The sequence below is a fragment of the Vipera berus genome, assembly GCF_964194415.1.
Source record: "Vipera berus genome assembly, chromosome: 4".
Taxonomy (NCBI): Eukaryota; Metazoa; Chordata; class Lepidosauria; order Squamata; family Viperidae; genus Vipera; species Vipera berus.
Window position 1 is genome coordinate 100,397,568 of NC_138206.1, and position 23,287 is coordinate 100,420,854.

The 23,287-nt window shown below is 40.7% G+C and overlaps 1 protein-coding gene across 1 annotated transcript in view; it reads left to right on the forward strand.

Annotated features, from left to right (window-relative positions):
* ABCC4 (ATP binding cassette subfamily C member 4 (PEL blood group)) overlaps nt 1–23,287 on the forward strand; it is a 220,790-nt gene that overhangs the window by 63,521 nt on the left and 133,982 nt on the right. The window contains exons 10-15 of the mRNA XM_081326452.1: nt 1,201–1,290; nt 5,814–6,005; nt 7,305–7,399; nt 9,368–9,454; nt 19,464–19,560; nt 23,031–23,246. Coding sequence (XP_081182578.1) covers nt 1,201–1,290; nt 5,814–6,005; nt 7,305–7,399; nt 9,368–9,454; nt 19,464–19,560; nt 23,031–23,246 — 777 coding nt within the window. The remainder of the gene's footprint in view (nt 1–1,200; nt 1,291–5,813; nt 6,006–7,304; nt 7,400–9,367; nt 9,455–19,463; nt 19,561–23,030; nt 23,247–23,287) is intronic.

Here is a 23,287-nt window from a genome sequence, read left to right on the forward strand (position 1 = left end):
GACCTGGCAGAGATGGCGAAGATTTCGGCCTATTTGAAAGATCATTCGCAAGAACGTTATATTATGGAATGGAGAAAATGGATTGAGTTTATCCAGAACAAGTATAGGGTTAAGAAGTTTTATGTAGCATTCGAATAAGTCTTCTTTCGTGTTTTTTTCTCTTTCTCTTTTTTATTCTAGTTTTTTATATATATTTAATATTGTTAAGGTGTGTCTTATCCTATATAAGCTAGAGAGTGATGGATTTTAGAATTTATAGTTGTTAGTATATGGTTGTTTATGATTGCCTTTTTATATATATATACCTTGTATTTAGCTCTGGGAAGTCGGGGGGGGAGGGGGGGTGGAGGGAGGGGGGGAGGGAGGGAGGTTGGGGGGAGGTAGGGGGGGAGCAGGGAGGGGGAAGGGGGTTTTTTTAAAGGAAAACTGTATTTTAAACTTTTCAATAAAAAAAAAATAAAAAATTATTAGCCGCCTGTCATACCCTGGGTTAACTATGGGCGGCTTACAGTTACATAAAATCTAAAATATAAAAAGTTAAAAACCAACATTAAAACAAAATACACATGGAGGGGGATGTGGGTGAAATGCGGGAGGTGGGATCTGTTATTAATCAATCACCTCCATTGTACTGATCCCCCAGTGGAACCTGAAGCCAACTGGCACAGCCACGTCTTCAGGCCCTTACAAAGAGATAGGAGGTTCCAGAGGGCAGGACTGACAGCAGAGAAGACCCTTCTCCTGGACCCCTGCAGCTGGAATACTTGGGTTGATGGGACCCACAGCATGCCTCCTCTGCCGGCATGAGGGATACGGGCCAATCCCAGTGAGCTGAGACAGTCCCTCAAATAACCTGGACCCATGCCATGATGGGGTTTAAAGGTGATCACCAACACCTTGAATTGCACCCAGAAGCAGACCGGTAACCAGTGCAGCTCGCAGAGCGATGGTGTCACAAGGCCCTTCATTGGGGCCTCTAAGCTACCTGTGCTGCCACACTCTGAACCACCTATAGCATCCGAATGCCCTTCAAGAGTAGCCCCATGCAGAGCACATTACAGTAGTCTACTTGTGAGATGACTAGGGACTGAACAACTGAGCGCAGGAAATCCTGTTTTGTTTATTTGTATTCAGTTAGTGAAAGCAAATAAATAAATGCATAAATAATAAAACCATATTGATTTCTTCCCAAATGAATAGACCACGGAAATGACAACACTTCAAGACATTTCACTGACTGTCAGAGCAGGAGAATTGCTCATTGTGATTGGCCCCGTGGGAGCGGGAAAGGCAAGTCTTGATTTTTATTTTTTTTACTCTTCAGTTGTCCTTTGGAAGTTAATTCTGAAGCATTTGAAAACAGATATTTTGCACCCTGTTCATTCTCTGGGTTTCAATCTGTTGAGATCCAAGCTTGTATAATGTAGAGTGAGTAAGATGAGGTAACAGTGGGCTTTGTCAGAACTGACCAATACTGGTCTTCCCATTATCAGGTAATATGGGTGTGATTAAGGCTAGTCTGCATCTTGCTAAAAATAATATGGGGCAGAGGTACATATCCAGAATGAGTTGTGGAACTCAAAATCAATGGGCACATCTAGTGAGGTAAGATAGCAACTTGGAATGAAGGAAAATAAATAGTAAAGGACTTGAATTAGTAAAAGAAATAGGAGAAGGAAAAACAGGTATGTGTATCTATGTCTGTGCAACAAATAGAAAAGGAAAGAATGTAATAGATCTTACTGAAACTAGCCTTGTCTTGTGAAATTGAGCTGAGTCAAGGAATGAATTCAGAAGAATGAATAAGATTTAAGCATCAGTTTATTTATAAATTTGCAATGAACAGATATGAATCTTCATTCAGGCTTTTTGGCAAGCTTGATTGAAGCCACCTTTTTCTTTTTTTCTTTGTTCCTATCTGGATTGTTTTCTCTGTCACTTTTTTTTCTTATTGTTTTGTGGGTTTTTTTTTAATTTCTAAATGTTTTTGACAATTAGCGAATTGCCCAGAGTCACTCAGAGTTGGGCAGCACATACTGTACAGTAACCTTAATAAATTATGACTATTATTAATTTTGAATCAAAAGGCATTATGGTTCTCATTGTTTATGATGAAAATATGAAAGAATTGGTGAAAAATACATGGTGATGAGACATTTTGTTATTTTTTGTAGTGTGGAGTAGATTTGGGGAAAATATGGGTGTGGAAAAAAAGGAAAGAAGAGAAAGAAACTAAAGTGGAAATAACATGATCAGAAGATGAATGGTTTTGTTTCCTTATACAAAGAGACTTGTAGCAAGAATGGGTGCAAAGTTACTGAGGCTTTAACTTCATTTAGATTACCTAGTTTGGCAGAGTTTTGTTTGAAGGTTTTATGTGAACAAAACTTGGGAAGTGAAGTCCTGTTTCGTGCCAGTGAGTGAATGTACCAAGCAGATTTTTTTTCTAGCCTGCAAATCATTAATGTATGAATCTGAGAAAAATGTATATTGATTTAGAGAAAGCATATGATAGAGGCTTGATCAATAGAATATTTTGTGTGAATATGGAGCATTATTGGATGTGGCTGGTTGCTGAATGTGGTAACAGCAGTGTATCATACAAATGAAGCCCATTGTTAGTGAATTCAAATAAAGTGCAAGAAATAAGACAAAGATGTCCCTTAGATTGTTTAAAGAATTTATGAATAAATGTATAAGGAATGTTCATGGTAATGATAGAGGTCTGATTCTTTGCCTAGAGTCAGGGAATATGCAAATAGAGCAAACAGATACATTTTTAGAACTTTGATAGAATATTTACTATACATTGGAAACTAGATTGGAAACCATTTGTCCAGAATGGTACAGGGCAGGGATCCCCAACTTGTGGGCCGCAGCCCACTACCAGGCTGGCCAGTGCATGCACATGTGTGTGTGTGCTCACTTCCGCTCGCACTAGCACTGCTGCCTCTATGCAAATGGGGCACCCCATGGAGAAAATGGGGCACCACGTTGTATTATTATTTATTTAGCGTATGGCTGGTCACACACAATATTAAAAACATTTCATACTTACAAGTTAAAACAGTTAAAACAATTAAAAAGAAGCAGTAATAAAACCTAAGAGGAAAACAGAAATAACATTTCAGAGTTTGATGTCGAGTTTGGAAATCCAGTCAGTAGCTACCGTTGTTACGCAGAGGAAGTCCTTAAAATCTCCTGGGTATTTTCTATTAGTGCATTCCCTCACTATATGTTGGATAGTCTGTCGGGGAGCCCCGCAATCACATTGCGCTGAAGATGTCTTTCCCCATTTATACAAGCACACACCCCATGAGTCGTTCTAATTCTATTGTATGTCACCCATATGTGTTGGGGTAAATTCAACCCTGGAAGTATATCATTAGGATTAATATGCTCGAAAATATCTTGGGAGGTATAGCTATTCCTTGCTTCCATCCACTTTTGTGTGGTGCTCTGATGTTCGGTCACATGGGCACTAGCACCGCCGTGTTTGCGCCGCTCGTGCTTGCGGCCCTGTTTGTGTGCGAGCACGCATGCACATGTAAAATGCTTCCCCCTCCCTTTCCCTCTGATCCACCAACCGAGAAAGGTTGGAGACCTCTGATATGGGTCCCCTTCTTGAGCTGGGAGTTGGGCTAGAAGACCTCCAAGCTCCCTTCCATCTCTGTTATTCTATGATTCTTTAAAGGATGGATGGTAAGATACAAACATATGGAAGTGAGTGGTCCTCAGAAAGATAATAATGCATGATCCGTTGCAAGGAATGAATGTTTTTTTAAAGAAATAAAAATAGTCTGTGCTTCTGCCCTCTTAGTTATAAGAAAGTGAGAGGTGAATGGCAGAAGAAACATAAAGGTAAATTCAGTGCTGTGAAATGTATTTACAGGTAGTCCTCAACTTACAACAGTTCCGTTAGTGACCATTCAAAATTACAACGGCACTGAAAAAAATGACTTACCAACATTTTTCACACTTAAGACCATTCAGGACACTTGGCAACTGACTCATGTTTATGACTGTTGCTGTGTCCTGGGGTCATGTGAACACCTTTTGCAACCTTCTGACAAGCAAACGCAACGGGGGAAGCCAGATTCACTTAACAATCTTGTTACTAACTTAACAGCTGCAGTGATTCTCTGAACAACTATGGCAAGCAAAGTTGTAAAATGGGGAAAAGCTCATTTAACAAATGTCTCACTTAACAACAGAAATGTTCAGCTCAGTTATGATCGAGGGCTACCTATGTGTGGTAATGTAAGAAAAAAGAGGATCAAAAGTAGGATCGAGAACCATGTGGCATCGCGTTATTTTCTTCTGGGAATTATTCAAGACCTGCCTGTTTTCCTGGGTCTTGGGTATAGAGTGACTTTGGAGTCCTTTAATTTGTTTTGTTTTGATTTGTTTTACTTTGGTTTTTGTTTTGTATTTTGCTCTTCTGGACTCTTGCATTTTTTTAAAAAAAATAGTTGTAAGTTGCGCAGAGTCAGCTGGAAGTTGGTTTGCTTATAAATTAAGCAATAAACACATGAGAACCCAAATGAATGGGTGATGAAAGAATGGTGTGATTGAATACAAAAGTGAAGGATCAATTTATCTATGTTGAAATGGATTGGTCCTATCAAATGGAAGCAGACTGAATATATGAAGGGTGAGTGCATGGACTGAGAAGAAAGGAAAGAACAACCAAACGGTGGTTGAAGGGAGTCAAAAAAAGGAGTTGAACAATGTAAAGCAGTGGTCCCCAATGGCCCCAGTGGGCCATTGGGAGTTTGCAAGCAGGCTGGCAAGCACACATGCACATCCACACGCGCAAGCAGCGGGTGAGCATGCACAGGCTCTATTTAAGTGAGTGGCAGGTGCATGTGCACACCGCTCATGCAAATAAAGCTGCATGCATGCTTTTGTTGGCCACTCATGCGGAACCATCCCCTCACCACCACCCCCTGTCTGCCAGAAAAGTTTGGGAACTCTGATTTAAAGGATAAAATATTCTTGAAGGACATAGGAGAACTAAGGATGTTTTACAGGAATAAAAAGGTATAGAGCAGCGGCTCCCAACTTTTTCTATACCCCGCGCCCCTAGAACGCTTCTGATATATTCTCGCACCCCTTACGAAAGTTTGAAATCATAGCAACAAATTATCCATATACACTATAATTTTGAAAACCCAAGTTTTTGCACCCACTGGAATATCATCTTCCACCCCTAGATGGGAACCCCTGGTATAGAGTAATGAATTGTTTGATATAGACTAGATTCAGTTCCATTTCCTTCTCTCAAATTTTTGAAAATTTCCACTATATTTGCTAGTTAATTCAAGAGTGGCATCCAATAAATGAGCCTTATCAGAGTAGTTAAAAGCAGCTGTAAGGCAGTTTCTTAAGTTACAATTCCTTGTAACTTTTGCTGCAACAAATATTTGTCTGTATTAGGGCTTTTGTGTTATCAAATGAATCAATATCCCTTTTTATTTTATCCTAAAGTCCATTTTGGCATAAAATACTAGAATGGGTTAGATAACCAGATTAGTTAGGTGACGTATCTCTTGACTACAAACAATTAGCCAACTCCAATTAGGTTCACATAGAAATTAATATTAGCTGTGATTGATACCACATTGTAGCTGTTGTAGATATACATGGAGAAGGACAAAGATCTATAATATGACAAAGCAAGAAAAGCAAGGGAACCTTTAGTGGTGGTTATATAAATAAGTTGTGCTTATGTCTAAAAAGAATGGAAGGTCTTAGGTGTGTTGTGCACATCAGTATTTATAATTTCGATCTGGTTTTTTCCATTCTTCTAGTCTTCACTCTTGAGTGCTGTCCTGGGTGAGCTGTCTACAATCAAAGGCTTTATAGATGTTCAAGGAAAAATAGCTTATGTTTCTCAGCAACCCTGGGTATTTTCTGGCACAGTAAGAAATAACATACTCTTTGGAAAAGCATATCGAAAAGAAAAATATGAGAAGGTGTTAAGAGTCTGTGCTCTTAAAAAAGTAAGTTCTTCATCTTTAAATACATTTTGAGCTGAACATCTTGTTTTTCACTTTTTGCCAATGAAAATTGTCAAAGCCAGTGCTTTTTTTTGTAAAAGAAAAAGGTGCCGGAACTCACACATGTCATACAACCCGCCTTGCCTACCCTACAAGGTTCCATCCAAAAAAGGTGCCGGAACTCCGTTTTGAGCGTTCTATGAGAAAAAAAGCCCTGGGCAAAGCATTATGCATGGAAAATTACAGGGCCCTCATGGAAGCCTCATTGCCCTTGGATTCCCAGAATCCAGCCTAACATCCAAAATAAAACAATGTTTAAGAATTGATAAAATGCCTGTGAAATATAGGACATCATACATTGTTCAAAATAGCTCCCTGGTTAACTGTAATTTAAGTTGGCTGGATCCATAAATAATTATGTAGGCAGGGCCTTTGTGGTATGAGGGCCCACTTAATTTTAAATGAGAGGTCAGGGCAGCACTCTTTAAGGAGCTGAACAGAGAACATCATGAAATTAGATTTTATCTAATTTTAATTAAATTTAATGAAATGTAATGACATATAATATATGTGAGTTACTAGGTTTTTCCCTATTGCCATATTAAAATTTTCACTTCAGTGATAATTTTGTGGGTTGGCCACCCTGTTGTAATACTTCAAGATTTATCTATTTCCCATTTAAAAGGTATGAAATAAATCTTAGGAGGAAACAATTCAGGTTAGAAGATTTTTCACATTCCCTACTTGCGAGAGTAAAGATAGAAATTGCAGTGGATGTATTGTTCCTAAAAATGCCATTGGCTTTTTAAGCTGACATTGTATTTCACAGAATGTTCTTCAGAACAGTTCAACTTTACCTTTGATTTGGCAGGTGTGATCTAGGACATTAAAATAGATTGCCAAGAGACAGATCATTTCATTTGGCAACTTGAAAAATATTATACACCAAATCCAGTACATGACATTTGATGCTGCTGCTGTCAGGCTGAAGATGGATGAAAAGCAGACAGTTTAAAACCTTTTGCAAAACACATTTTCTAAAAATGCAGTTGGTCTCTTTTTTATAATTTTGTATGGCATTACGAAAACTGCCCATTATTTCCTAAAATTCATATTTAATTTGTAGTGGTTTATAAATTGCACAAACACACTTTTTTGCAGAGTGAAGAATCTTACAAAGCAATTCTGATTAATAACTTCTCCTTTTGAACAGAACATATGAATAATATTTACAATGGTTCTCAAATCAGTAAAAGGACAAATGCAAATGTTTTTATTTGAATAATTCTCTCTGTTTGATAGGATATTGACCAACTGGAAGATGGAGACCTAACAATAGTTGGAGACAGAGGAGCTACTTTGAGTGGTGGACAAAAAGCCAGGATTAATCTGGCTAGGTAAAGTGAACTTTAATTTTATGAGACCATCTTGAACCTGCAGGGGTATCAGTTAAATACCAAATGTATTTGGTTAAACTAAAATCTAAATTATGTACATTTCAAGGTCTCCTATAAAAACTTAAAATTGTGTCAATTAGTGATAACAAGCTAATGAAAGAAATCAAGCTGTTGAAATCGAAGTCCTAACAGCAAACAATGCTACATATTACACGTAGTCCTTGACTTACAACAGTTCGTAAATTGACCATTCAAAGTTACAGTGGCACTGAAAAAAGCGACTTATGACCATTTTTCACAGTTAAAACTTTTCCAGCATCCCCTTGATCACATGATCAAAAGTCAGATGCTTGGCAAATGGTTCATACTTAGGACCGTTGCTGTGTCCCCAAGGTCCTGTGATCCCCATTTGCGACCTTTTGGCAAGCAAAGTCAATGGGGAAACCAGATTCACTTAACAACTGGGTTACTAATTGATTAACTGCAGTGATTCACTTAACATCTGTGGCAAGAAAGGTCATAAAATAGGGGCAAACAACAAATGTCTCGCTTAAGAACAGAAATTTTGTGCTCAGTTGTGGTTATAACTCAAGGATTACCTGACATGAGTTAGTCGTTCACAAAAAGAGAATTTTAATATGCCTTTATAAAAGCCATCATGGTGACTAGCATAGAGTTCCATTCTCCCTTATTCTCCACTCAATACAAACCCTAGGATGGCTTTTGTGAAAGAGATGCTCTCTTGGTTGATCAGATGTTGGATGTTTATAGGACTTCGAATTAGAAATTGATAGTTAATGGAGAGGTTTCATAGTGGGTAATGAATGGCAGTGCTATTCCACCCTTTTAACTAGAAGGCATATTTTTTCTGGATTCAGCTTCTGAACATCCAAGTGCTTAGTACAAATAAACCTTGTTTAACAATCATCACGTGATCACTCCCCTTAACAACAATTCCGATGTGTTTCAGGATTTGATCAATATTATATTTCTTACTTGTTTTTGGATGTGACTGTTTAAAGTTAAAATGAAAGATTGGCATTTTCTGTCTTTTTTTAAAAAAAATAGGGTTAATTTTAAATTTTAACATCTTCTCAAAGCTATAAGAACCGGGAAATGGCATTATCAGATTTATTTCTGATTTATAAGCTTTTACTTACTCATACATAAGGCCATTGGTTGTAGGATTCTCTAACTCCCCAATGTTTTCAGCTTGGTGGTCTGGCCTGGTTGGGGGGGGATGTGTTCGTGTAGCAGGTACATGTACACGTACACAGCTCCATTTGTGCAAGCGGTGTGCATGTGCCCACGCCTTCCACTTGTGCAAATGTTAGGCACTTGTGTGAGCAGCAAGCACTTGTGCTTGTGCATGAAACTCCTCACGCGATTGGAGCTTCGCATGTGTGCCTGTGCTTCCCTGCCACTTATCCATTTGTCCCGCAGCCCAGTTTTGAACAGGCCATGGCCCAGGGGTTGGGGACCCCTGCTCTAACTGACTTATTTGAGAAGCTAATGCCTCCTTAAGTAACACCAGCTGCCTGCAATTAGTGCAGGTTCGCATCCCACCAGGCTCAAGGTTGACTCAGCCTTTCATCCTTCCGAGGTAGGTAAAATGAGGACCCAGATTGTTGGGGGCAATTAAGCTGACTTTGTAATAATGCCGCTTGGGGTGTGTGTGAAAGCCCTAATAAGCAGGCATATACATAGAATGAAGGCTACTGCTAAGCTTGTAAGCCGCCCTGAGTCTTCAGAGAAGGGCGGGATATAAATGGAATTAATATATATATATATATATATATATATATATGGGGGCAGCAGTAGTGACCCAATAGCTGCACCAGGGCAGGAAAGAGGAAACGATGTCAGATGAGAGATCCTGCCTTTCGCTATATAGGTGAAGCCTTGCTGCTAAAAAATACACACTTATTTTAGAAGCAACCTAATTTGTCCTTACTTGTCTATTTTTAGAGCTGTGTACCAGGATGCCGACATCTATCTGTTGGATGATCCATTAAGTGCAGTGGATGCAGAAGTTAGCAGGCATTTGTTTGAAAAGTATGTAACCTCCCCGGTGCCCTTTTAAACATTTACATTTCTCTTCAATGATCCTCCTTTCTTAAACTGAACATGCAAACAAAGTTAACTTGAAACAGTTAAAGACCTTCAGTGGGTTTTGTGGCCTAGTGAATAAACCATTGCTTCTATCTTATTCTAATGATGGAAAATTAGAATAATTCATGTAAAAATGTCAAAAATATTGGGAGAAGGGGATTCGATATTTCTGCCATAAGAGCAACAGCTGATGTTATTATAAAGGGGTGTTTTTGTTGAATAACAGTATTTTTGAGTGAAGAATTATATTTCCCAATTAAAGAGTACAATCCTACGTTTATTTGGAAATGCCATTGAATTCAGTAAAATCTTATCCTATGTTAGCTGCATCCTTTATTAATTAATTCATTGATTAAATGATATAGGGTCTCCTGCTTGAGGAGGAGGTTGGACTAGAAGACCTCCAAGGTCCCTTCCAACTCTGTTATTTTGAACCATAAATGGTAGCTAAAGCAATTAGCTAATCAAGAATTTATACTTACATACATTTGCGCACTGTGGGCTTCTAGTCTTTTGGTTTTTGAGTTAGAGGAAAGAAACATTCCTAAAATCACAGTTGATAACTATGATTGTAGATTATTGTTGCTTTCCATGTACCTTGAAAAATCATGGGGCTTTTTTGATGATGTTTTGTGATATTGATTAATGGCGATTTCTTCTTGACATTGTAGCATTTCTTAATGTTCCTTTACAGTACTCCATCCTCTTCCCATATACTGCTTGCACTCCTTAAGTGTAAGATAATGGTTATTCTTGCATATGATAAAAGCTGGAATTGATTTATCAGTATCCAGTCTTATATGTGTGGATGAGGGAGTGCTAGTTTTCCAGTGTTAGTTTTTCTCATTTGTTAAGAAAAGCACAGCAAACTTTGGTCAATTGTTTCTTAAGCTCTGGAATTCAACCACAAGTACATAGTGATGGCCTTTGTGAAACATCCTAAAAGACATATTTGGATCTGAAATGATTTCCATTCATTTGGACAGGTTAATCATTATGAGGCACAGTTTTTCTTGCCATGACCTCATGTAGAATCTGATAAAGATAACTGGTGTTATATTTCATTTATAAGAATCTGGAAGGTTTTTCTTAATACTGATCTAGCTTTCCAGATTTCAAAGCCTACGTGTGGCAAACAGTATGTATGACGGCATAAGCAAGCTACAGGTGGTCCTCGACTTATGACCACAATTGAGCCCAACATTTTGGTTGCTTAGTGAGACATTTGTTAAGTTTTGCCCTATTTTATAACCTGTTTTCGCCATAGTTGTTAAGTGAATCTCTGCAGGTGTTAAATTAGCAACATAGTTGTTAAGTGAAGCTGGCTTTCCCATTGACTTTGCTTGTCAGAAGGTCACAAAAGGTGATCACGTGACCCCGGGACACTGCAACTGTCATAAATATGAGACAGTTGCCAAGCATCTGAATTTTGATCACATGACCATGGGGATGCTGCAATGGTCATAAGTGTGAAAAACAGTAATAAGTCTCTTTCTTCAGTGCCATTGTAATTTTGAAGAGTCACTAAATGAGCTGTTGCAAGTCAAGGTCAACCTGTATTTACAAGTTACGGTAATTCCTTTTTTACTTTTCTACATCAACCTGGAGATCAGTGGTATATGCTTATTAATAAAGTAAACCAGAGGCAAACTGTGAGTTTTCTGGGCAGCATAAACTTAAAATTAAATTTAACTTTTCCAGTCTAATGATGTCAAACTGCCGCTGGCCTTAGCTTAAAAATAAATTTATTCTAGTGCTATATTAGCAGCTAAAAATGCTGCTAGGCGGGCCATAATAGGTACAGTATGAGGAAGGATGGATTTGACTGCTGCAGTGTTTGCTTTTTCAATTTGCCATGGCAATTAAATTCTGTTGGTCTCTTGTTTGTTTCCAGAATCCATTTCTCAATCTTGTGAGCAATCTAGCTTTTGTGTACCCTATGCCAAAATAACCAAAATAAACAATCCCAGATATTCTTTATTGTGCTATTCAATTTAAAAAGGCTCTTGAAAGACTTTAAGGCTATGCTTGCATATTGCAGACATTCATAGCTTGTAATTTTAGGTGATACAACTTTCTTTGTTTTTGCTGTATTTGCAGCCTGCATGATGCAAGGAATGCGAGATGGGTGACAAACAAATGTAATAATACATAAAATAAAAATAAAGGCCGCTTATTTGCTTAGTTCCAGGTTTAGCCACAAGCACTAGTTAATTGTCTTCTTTTGATGTCATTATAGTTCACTATAGAGGAAATCTAGGTGAGCATTTGCCAAAAACAGTGATGAGGTAGAAGAGGCTGCTTAATTCTTTATTTGCCCATTGATTTGATTATGTTGCAGGGGGTTTTTTTCCTTTGGAATTTTTTAAAAAAGAATTTTTATTAAAATATTTTAATACATCCAAAGGGAGAAAAATATAACAAAGTACCGTATATACTTGAGTATAAGCCGACTCGAGTATAAGCCGAGACCCCCAATTTCACCCCCAAAAACTGGAAAAAGTTATTGACTCGAGTATAAGCCGATCCGCCGTTCTGCAAGCCTCTGCCGCCAGCAGAGGCTCGATCCGCCATTTTGCAAGCCTGAATACACAGGAATACCCTGTGTGGCCAAGGCTCGTCGGCAGGTCTCCGTTCCTCCTGCCGACCTTTGGGGAGGTTTGGGCGCCTCCCCAAACCTCCCCAAACCTCGGCAGGTCTCCGTTCCTCCTGCCGACCTTTGGGGAGGTTTGGGCGCCTCCCCAAACCTCCCCAAACCTCGGCAGGTCTCCGTTCCTCCGCGCAGACCTGCCGACCTTTGGGGAGGTTTGGGCGCCTCCCCAAACCTCGGCAGGTCTCCGTTCCTCCTGCCGACCTTTGGGGAGGTTTGGGCGCCTCCCCAAACCTCCCCAAACCTCGGCAGGTCTCCGTTCCTCCTGCCGACCTTTGGGGAGGTTTGGGCGCCTCCCCAAACCTCCCCAAACCTCGGCAGGTCTCCGTTCCTCCTGCCGACCTTTGGGGAGGTTTGGGCGCCTCCCCAAACCTCCCCAAACCTCGGCAGGTCTCCGTTCCTCCGCGCAGACCTGCCGACCTTTGGGGAGGTTTGGGCGCCTCCCCAAACCTCGGCAGGTCTCCGTTCCTCCTGCCGACCTTTGGGGAGGTTTGGGCGCCTCCCCAAACCTCCCCAAACCTCGGCAGGTCTCCGTTCCTCCTGCCGACCTTTGGGGAGGTTTGGGCGCCTCCCCAAACCTCCCCAAACCTCGGCAGGTCTCCGTTCCTCCGCGCAGACCTGCCGACGTTTGGGGAGGTTTGGGCGCCTCCCCAAACCTCCCCAAACCTCGGCAGGTCTCCGTTCCTCCTGCCGACCTTTGGGGAGGTTTGGGCGCCTCCCCAAACCTCCCCAAACCTCGGCAGGTCTCCGTTCCTCCTGCCGACCTTTGGGGAGGTTTGGGCGCCTCCCCAAACCTCGGCAGGTCTCCGTTCCTCCTGCCGACCTTTGGGGAGGTTTGGGCGCCTCCCCAAACCTCCCCAGGTCTCCGTTCCTGTTTGGGGAGGTTTGGGCGCCTCCCCAAACCTCCCCAAACCTCGGCAGGTCTCCGTTCCTCCTGCCGACCTTTGGGGAGGTTTGGGCGCCTCCCCAAACCTCCCCAAACCTCGGCAGGTCTCCGTTCCTCCTGCCGACCTTTGGGGAGGTTTGGGCGCCTCCCCAAACCTCGGCAGGTCTCCGTTCCTCCGCGCAGACCTGCCGACCTTTGGGGAGGTTTGGGCGCCTCCCCAAACCTCCCCAAACCTCGGCAGGTCTCCGTTCCTGTTTGGGGAGGTTTGGGCGCCTCCCCAAACCTCCCCAAACCTCGGCAGGTCTCCGTTCCTCCGCGCAGACCTGCCGACGTTTGGGGAGGTTTGGGGAGGCGCCCAAACCTCCCCAAAGGTCGGCAGGAAGAACGGAGACCTGCCGAGGTTTGGGGAGGTTTGGGGAGGCGCCCAAACCTCCCCAAAGGTCGGCAGGTCTGCGCGGAGGAACGGAGACCTGCCGAGGTTTGGGGAGGTTTGGGGAGGCGCCCAAACCTCCCCAAACAGGAACGGAGACCTGCCGAGGTTTGGGGAGGTTTGGGGAGGCGCCCAAACCTCCCCAAACGTCGGCAGGTCTGCGCGGAGGAACGGAGACCTGCCGAGGTTTGGGGAGGTTTGGGGAGGCGCCCAAACCTCCCCAAACAGGAACGGAGACCTGCCGAGGTTTGGGGACGTTTGGGGAGGCGCCCAAACCTCCCCAAACGTCGGCAGGTCTGCGCGGAGGAACGGAGACCTGCCGAGGTTTGGGGAGGTTTGGGGAGGCGCCCAAACCTCCCCAAACAGGAACGGAGACCTGCCGAGGTTTGGGGACGTTTGGGGAGGCGCCCAAACCTCCCCAAAGGTCGGCAGGTCTGCGCGGAGGAACGGAGACCTGCCGAGGTTTGGGGAGGCGCCCAAACCTCCCCAAACAGGAACGGAGACCTGCCGAGGTTTGGGGAGGTTTGGGGAGGCGCCCAAACCTCCCCAAACGTTGGCAGGTCTGCGCGGAGGAACGGAGACCTGCCGAGGTTTGGGGAGGTTTGGGGAGGCGCCCAAACCTCCCCAAACAGGAACGGAGAGCTGCCGAGGTTTGGGGAGGTTTGGGGAGGCGCCCAAACCTCCCCAAAGGTCGGCAGGAAGAACGGAGACCTGCCGAGGTTTGGGGAGGTTTGGGGAGGCGCCCAAACCTCCCCAAACAGGAACGGAGACCTGGGGAGGTTTGGGGAGGCGCCCAAACCTTCCCAAACGTCGGCAGGTCTGCGCGGAGGAACGGAGACCTGCCGAGGTTTGGGGAGGCGCCCAAACCTCCCCAAAGGTCGGCAGGAGGAACGGAGACCTGCCGAGGTTTGGGGAGGTTTGGGGAGGCGCCCAAACCTCCCCAAAGGTCGGCAGGAGGAACGGAGACCTGCCGAGGTTTGGGGAGGTTTGGGGAGGCGCCCAAACCTCCCCAAAGGTCGGCAGGAGGAACGGAGACCTGCCGAGGTTTGGGGAGGTTTGGGGAGGCGCCCAAACCTCCCCAAACGTCGGCAGGTCTGTGCGGAGGAACGGAGACCTGCCGAGGTTTGGGGAGGCGCCCAAACCTCCCCAAACGTCGGCAAGTCTCCGTTCCTCCGCGCCCTGCCTGCCTGCTTCTTTCCGCTGCGGAAAGAAGCAGGCAGGCAAGGCGCGGAGTTTGGGGAGGTGCGCGCGCACCTCCCCAAACCTCCCCAAACTTCGGCAGGTCTCGGACGGCGGTGGCTTGGGAGAGGTGCGGGCGATCCCGGAAGCACCAAAGCCTCGGCCGCGCACAAGTCCTCGGTAAGTTTTTTTGTTGACTGGAGTATAAGCCGAAGTGGAATTTTTCAGCCCAAAAAGTGGGCTGAAAAATTCGGCTTATACTCAAGTATATACGGTAATTGTGTAAAAGAAAAAAAAAGAAGCAAAGAGGAAAAACAGATAAAAGAAGACATAAATACAATTCTAATCCAGTGGTGGGATTCAAGTATGTGAACAACCGGTTTTCTGTGTGGATGCCGCTTCCGGAGGTCCATTCTGGCTGAATCCCACCACTGTTCTAATCAAACTACTGTCCCAATTTCATCGTATTTCCAGTGGTGGGATTCAGCCAGTTCGCACCACTTTGGCAGAACCAGTAGCTAATTTTTTGTTGCCCAGGCCCAGAATGCACTTCCGGAAGCAGCATCTACACAGAGAACCGGTTGTTCACATATTTGAATCCCACCACTGCATATTTATCTTCTATTTACAGTTTATTCTTTCTAATCATCAAAAGCACAAATCAGAAAATCATTTTCTTTCTCATGTAAAATGTCCATAAGTTTCACAAGTTTAATTGTTGTTGTTGTTGTTAGTTGCAAAGTGATGTCCGACCCATCGCGACCCCATTGACAACGTTCCTCCAGGCCTTCCTGTCCTCTACCATCTTCTAGAGTCCATTTAGGCTCATGCCTACTGCTTCAGTGACTCCATCCAGCCACCTCATTCTCTGTCGACCCCTTCTTCTCTTGCCCACAACCTTTCCCAGCATTAGGCTCTTCTCCAGTGAGTCCTTCCTTCTCATAAGGTGGCCAAAGTATTTGAGTTTCAACTTCAGGAAGTTGAATTACCTTTAATTTAATTTAATTTAATTTAAGTTTAATTACCTTTCTCTAATTAAAGAAGTCAATTTGTCCATCTCCAAAAGTTCTGTCAATTTCACCAAACATTTCTTCATGGTGGGTAATGCCAAATCTTTCCATTTTTATGTGTATAATAGTCTCACTGAAGTTATCATAGTTCAAAATAATCCTCTATGGCTCTTTCCTAAATGTTTGTCCATCAATCCTAAAAATAGAAGTTGTGCCTTCAATTGTATATTAATCTTTAAAATCCTCTGTTTCAATGTATATATTTGAATCCAAAATTTTTAGCATAGTTATTTATCCAGCTTAGGAACTACCCATCTCACAGAACACCTTTTTTATGTGTGCAGCGAGCATGCTGCAGATATTTGAGGTGTCTTTATATATTCTGGACAATTTCCCTGGTGTCATATACCAACAATACATAATTTTCCATCTGCCATTTTGATATCAGTTTTGCTATGCTGTAGTTTGACAGAAGAAGTAACTTTGGAGTTCAGCAGGTTTATGCAGCAGAATATGAATGCTGAGAGAAAGGAAAGTAATAGAGGAATTGTCCAAGAGGGCATGTAAAGGAGCTCAAGTAAGGAGACCTCTACAGGTTTTCAACCTTTTCTTTACCACAGACCCCCTTTAAATAGCTTTTGTGGCCACAGACCATGGCCATGGGCCCCCCAAGACTTAATTCAAGATTTAAATCATAACATTTCTTCAAGCCTTTGTGGACTTCCTGTGACGACATCACAGCCCCCCAAGGGGTCCATGGACCACAGGTTGAGAACCACTGCCCTACAGCATTGTTGATTAAATATGTTGACTCTAGTGGCCAATAGATTGAAAAGGTGCACCAGGTTGTGCTAGAAAGAGATCTCCCAACATTACCTTGCATATAGTTTCTTTTCTATACTCTCTCTGCCCAAACAAGATTTGTGTGCATGGATTTTGTAGAAATAATATATACCGTAGCTCTGTGGTCATTCCATGTTTGAGACAGAGGGTTTATAAATTAATTTTTTTTAATATAGGACTGAAAATTCTCATTGAGAAGCAGTGCTTTGAATGAACAGTTGCAGCAATAGTTGTTCCACTGGCATGATTCAGAGTACGGTACTTTGTGAGAAGTGATTATTTTTTAATTAGATTTCTTCTGTTGAAATCATCCAATTCTGGAACATGATTGAATATTAATTGTTAGATAAGTTAGGCAAAATTATAATATCTTTAGAATAATCCCAAACTCCTGGTTTTATTGTCTCTTCATCTCTTGCACCACACACGTTATTATTAAATTTTATATTGGCAGCTATTGTTAGATCGCATCAAGTGGACATGAAACAACTTCTACCCTCAAAACGACGCTATAGGGCAGAGGTATCAAACTGCCAGCCCACAGGCTGGATGCATCATGGCAAAACTGTGCCCACCCCATTGCCAGCAATGGCAAAAAAGTCACGATACATTGCGATCGGTCACGTGACGTTGAGAGTTTGACACCCTGCTATAGGGCATTCCACACCAGAACAACTAGACACAAGGACAGTTCCCCCCTCCCATGCCATCACTCTGCTAAACAACTAATTCCCACAACACTGTCAAACTAGTTAGTAAGGCTGTATTACTATTATTCTTCCCATTTTTCCTATTACCTATCTCCTTATCTCCTTATGACTATAACTTTGTTGCTTGTATCTTGCAATTTATATTGCTTTGTTTAGTTTCCTAGTATGACTTATGTTGCTTATCTAGTATCCTATGATTATCACTAAATGTTGTATCTTACGATTTATGATGAATGATCATGAGTTATCACTTATAACTTTTATGTACACTGAGAGCTTATGCACCAAAGACAAATACCTTGTGTGTCCAATCACACTTGGCCAACAAAGAATTCTATTCTAAAGGCATCAGCTCTGAAGACTCCCTGGATCGAGCCAAATGGAAATGGCTTTGTCAGCAAGCAGACCCTGCCGTAGTGTGGGAATAATGCTAGAAAGAAGATTGCCAACTATTGTAGATTCAAGACCATTTACAATAAAAATGTATCGTATCAGTGCCAGGGAAGGGAAGCAATTATGAAATCAATTATTTTTATTTAGCTCTTTGTAAACTGAGTAATATCATTTGCAAAACATGTTATGGTTGCTGTGTTTAGGATCACGTTCATGATTTTTTTAAGGAGCAAAGTAAGTTGGTAATGATTGAAGAGAAGCCTTCGTGCATAAATGTCCCCATGTTTAGAATTTGGTGTAAAAGAATATGATACATTATTGTATCATACTTGTGACTTTCTCATTTTTAAAATACACATTATCATCTAACATTGAAAACTCAGACTTTAATTTGGTATGTAAAGTATGTGTGTTCATTTTCTAAGGTTGAATGTGACAATTATTTCTTATTTTATTACATTTTAAAGCAATTTTTATAGTAAAATTTAATGTAATGCCTGTAAATATCCAGCTATTAATTTTTATTCAGGGTCTAAGTGTTACCTTGTGTTGAGAGACACAAAAATTAGATTTGTATAATATTGTATCTCAGAGTAACACCATCAATAATATATTTTGAGATGTTCCTGAAGCCATAAGAAGTTTCTACTTATATCTAGTATGCAGATGTAATTTTCCAGGCAAATTGGTACAGTTAAACTCTCTCATGGACTTCACACTTACATTGTATAAGTTTGCATTGCAAATGTACATTGGAGTATATGTAAATATTGCTGAAATCTAAAAAACGTAAAATAGAAAATTAGAGCTGTGAGACCACTACAACTGTGACAATGTGAATGAAGCAGTTCTCTTCACAGAAAGCAACTAATTGTGTCTACGGGAGGCTTGTGGGGTTGCTTCAGAAGCTGTTGCCAACTGTCTCTGAATGTGTCTCCCCACACAGCTTTTTTGCTTTGCTGAGTCTCAGTGGAAGCATGAAGAGTTGTTTGGCAGTCTTGTAAGCCAGGGGTTCCCATCCTGTAGGCTGCGGCCCACTAGTGGGCGGTGAGGGGTTTGCACATGCATCACTTGCAGGTGAGTGCGTGTGCGCATGCTCCATTTGCACGAGCGCCAGGTGTGTGTGCATGTTGCTTGTGGAAATGGAGCTATGCGCGTGCACACTTGGCAGCCCCTTCCGCAAACCATCCCCTTCCTCCCCCTACCAGTCCACAAAGCCGGAAACGTTTGGGAACTCTAAAGTAAGCTTTGCAAAGGACATTGCTGTTTTAACGTCTTAGAACGAGGTGCTTTGCTCATGTGCTTTGGGAAGCACTTCTTTTGAATTCCTTATACCACTCCACCAAAAATCAATGTGATTATACTGGAACAGAGCTTCAGACTCATGCATGACCTCAAGAGAACTTTCTAGACAGATCTGGTATCTGGGGCTAATATTCATGCACTCTTTTTCTCTATGGTTTTAGGAACAGGGTAGAGCAGGAACATCCCATAAAGTGTTCAGTAAAATGCTTTACTAAAACTATATCAATAATTTAGAATATAGGACTCCCCTCCTCCTTCTTTTAGTTTCTTCTCCTGTTCAACATTGTAATGGTTGTCTTAGATTGGAATTTTTCTTGTGACCAGATATTATTTAAGGCTGTTTACATTCCATCTTGTTTTCCTGACACTGAATATCAGTAAGTAGAACAAGAGCCAGAATTTAGTTTCAGATAAGATACTGATGAATAGTGCTAAATAGTTCTTTTGTAATTATCGTATAAAGAGGAGCCTTTAACAATTATTTTTAAGCAACTTGTTCGAGTGTTTGTAAGAAGTCAGCATTTCATTGTTTCATTTCTTTTGCAGGTGTATTTGCCAGACTTTGCATAAAAAAGTATGCATTTTAGCGACTCACCAGTTGCAATATTTACGAGCTGCAAGCCAGATCTTAATTTTAAAAGAGGTTAGTGAAAATAAAAATAATCTTCGGAGGGTTGGCAGTGTTTAGTTTGTGTTCTGTATTCTTAATATTTAAAGTTGAGGAATTATAAATATGCAGAATAGCGTGGTCAGTCTTGCAGCGTTGTATGTAATTTGTCTACATGGCATGCAAAACTATACATTTATTTTACTGAACTAAATAAATTAAGATGCCAGTTTTGAATGATAGGTCAGGATTTTTTTTAAACCCCTAGCTGAAAAATAAAAGAAGATAGTATAAAATATATTTGTTAAAGGTGTTCGGGTACAAATTTCAAATTAGTTACTTCAGTATTCTTGAGGCTTTAGTTTCCTACTGATTCTTTTGCTTGTATGCCATACATATAATACTGTGCACTTGTTTAGATTAGAAAAGAAGCAGGAACCATGTTTCAAATGGACTTTATTTTGACTTTACAGCTACAAATAAAAACTGTAAAGCTGAAATTTGTAAATATGTAAGACATTGAATGCTGAAATTTCTTCAGAGTCAGCGAGATGTAGGCACCTTGAATTTAGACTGTTTATGTTCCATGACTACAGTATTATTTGCTCTTTTATTGAAAATTAAATGAATTACAAATAAAAATGCAAATAAAGTAAATAAAAATCAGACATAATCTAATATCTTCTCTGTTCTTCTAATGTCACTAATAAATAAAATATTGTTATGTTGCTTTGCAGTGTACCATTTATATTCGTATTGACTGAAGCAGTACAAAAACCTGTGAACGAAATAAAGTAAATAAATTATCTAGGAAAAATGTTCTGTTCTCTACAATTATCTTAGAATAAATGCCAATTAACAAATTTTAATTGTTCCATATATCCTTATACAAGACAGGTATAAGAAAGGATATTATGTATTCCTAATTTACTTACAAGACTTATAATTATCTTTTTATAATTTTATACAGAAATTATTTTTGCTAATCAAAACTTTGCCATCTTTCCAAAAAACCCAACAGATTATTCATCTGCTACCAATATTTAATAACTATCAGCTTTGCTACCATTGCCCTATTGACATTTCATTTTTCATTGAGGTGTTCTGATCTATAAATAAATTTGGTAATTAATGAGGACAATATTATAACTATGGTAATTTCCTAAAAACAACGTCATTCTAAAATTGGGCTACCACATTTACATTGTTGAGCCATGACTTTTACCACCTTTACCACATAAGAGATTTATTTCTATTATAAAATTATTTATGGTGGTATCCCATCTCTGAAGTGGACATCCATTGAAAAAATGACTTACTGTATTTTTCTGTGTATAAGATGCTATTTTTTTCTGCAAACACCCTGTTCAAAAATCAGGTGCAGCGTCTTATACACGGAAAAATAATGATAACCTCCGCAGCCCAGGGCTTGCCTGTGTGGGTTGCCATGCCGCCTGGTGCAGTTGTCAAGCCCTTGTGGGCTTGCCACTAACGGGAGGGGGGAGGGGGCAAGATTGTCAGCTGGCCGAACTTCCGGATTTGCTGGCTCAGCTTTTCAGCACTCTGGTGAACAGCTGATCGGCACAGAGAAACTTGCTTGCCAGAACGTCTTATACAAGGGTGCGTCTTATAGACGGAAAAATATGATATGTGGTTACGATGGCATTAAGCTTTTAGATATACCAGTTTCCAAAATGATATAGTTCCCAAGTCACACATAAAATTTGCTATCAAAAGTTGACACATTTAGAAATCTAGCTTTTAATAAAATAGAATATATTATCTATTAAATTAAATTAAATTACATTATTGCATAAGTAAATATTTATTTTGGAGAAGTCCCCCCCAAATTTCCATGGCAGGCTTATCACCTGCGTTTATTTTTCTACATTGCTACATTGCACTGATAAACAAATGTTGAATGTACTATCTTTTTGGAGAAAATGGAAAACAATGGATAACCAAGGTCCTGATGGCCCCATTACATGTCATATATGTTTTAAATCACAAACTCAGTCTGAAGCAGCCCAAATTAACTCTAGATTCACCCAATTTTGAATCCTAGCTTTGGTTCTGGCTTACTGAACATAGACTTTTTTCTTTTTTAAAAAAATTAAAAATAGATTGTTATATATATCTTCAACTATTATCCAGAAAAAAATTGTGGAGAATAAATTTGTAAGTTTGGAGGATTGACAAGTAGGATAGTGACCTTCTATGATATTATTAGCATTTTCCAACTGGCTTGTACTATATGTCATTTGGAATTAGAGGAAGAAAGCCAAGAAATTAATAGGTACTGATAGGACATCTATTTTTACTTCTGTCTTAATCAGAATAATTTAGTCAGTTGCTTCAGACATTAAGATAAACCCTTGTTTATTACAAAGAGAATACTCGTTTTCTTCTTTCTGCTTACGGCATAAGCAGAGAAGGTCCTGAAAGTTTTATTTCATGTTTTATTTCTGTAATTGCCAGTTATAGTTACATCCAAACTCTTAAATGTGATAAATGTTAGCTACGATTTGTTGAAATGTTAGCTTCAAAATCATAGTTATGAAATATATAACTAAGACGTTCTAAACTTAAGATGATACAAATAACTTATGGTTGGGAAGCAAACCAGATTTACAATGTCTTGCCAAACAGGGTTGATCCTGAAAGAGCTAGGCAAAGGCTGTAGACTAGACCAGAGGTCCTCAACCTTGGCAACTTTAAGACTTGTGGAATTCTGGGAGTTGAAGTCCACAAGTCTTAAAGTTGCCAAGGTTGAGTACCCCTAGACTAGACTAGGAAGTTGAAGAAATGTTCTGGAACAAAGCAACAGTCAGCCATTTCTATAGTACTGCTAAGGAAACAACACAGAGGTATTGTATGTTGGTTAATCAAAACCAGAAGGGTACATTTCCATCTTGTCATCAGTGTTCTGGAGAAGGAGAAAAATATCAAGGGAATGTATGAGTTATTTCTGTATTTCTCATTTCTAGCATGAGAAATCATGTTTCTGATTTTCAGTTTGGTGTATTACTTAGACAATTGCTCACTTAATTGAGAGAGCCAGTAGTGTAGCAGTTAGAGATCCAGGTTCTTCTTAACTACAGAAGCTACTTGGGTGAGTCACTCTCTCTTATGCCCACCTAGTTGACAGAAATAATGCTATGAGGGGAGAAAAAGAGAGAACAGTATACAGGTAGTCCTCAACTTACAATCACAACTGAGCCCAAAATTTATATTGGTAAATGAGAAATTGGTTAAGTGAATTTTGCCCCATTTTATGACCTTTTTTTGCCAGAGTGATCCCACACTTTCTTGAAATGTATCTTGATTATTTAAAACAGGTTGTAAAATGGTTGCAGAGAAAGGAGGCCATTTACTAAAGATTCTTCCTTCTTTTTGGTGGGAGTGCAGCCTGAATGGCAGCTGATAGTTATCCCAAAAATTACTACTATAGTTGTCTGTTTTACAACCATACTGTACATTATAGTCCCTATGTATTTTCTTTTTAGGGTAAGGAGGTAGGGAAAGGTACTTTCTCAGACTTTCTTAAATCTGGAGTAGATTTTGCTTCCCTTTTGAAAAAAGATGAGGAGGATGATCAACCATTGTCTCCAGGAACACCCAGCCACCAGCTGACTAGGATTCGTACATTTTCTCAGTCTTCCTTGTGGTCACTGGACTCTTCAGTTCAGTCACAGAAAGATGGAACTGCTGGATCACCAGCTGTGAGTAAATGACACAAGTATAAAACAATCTGAAAGTTGAA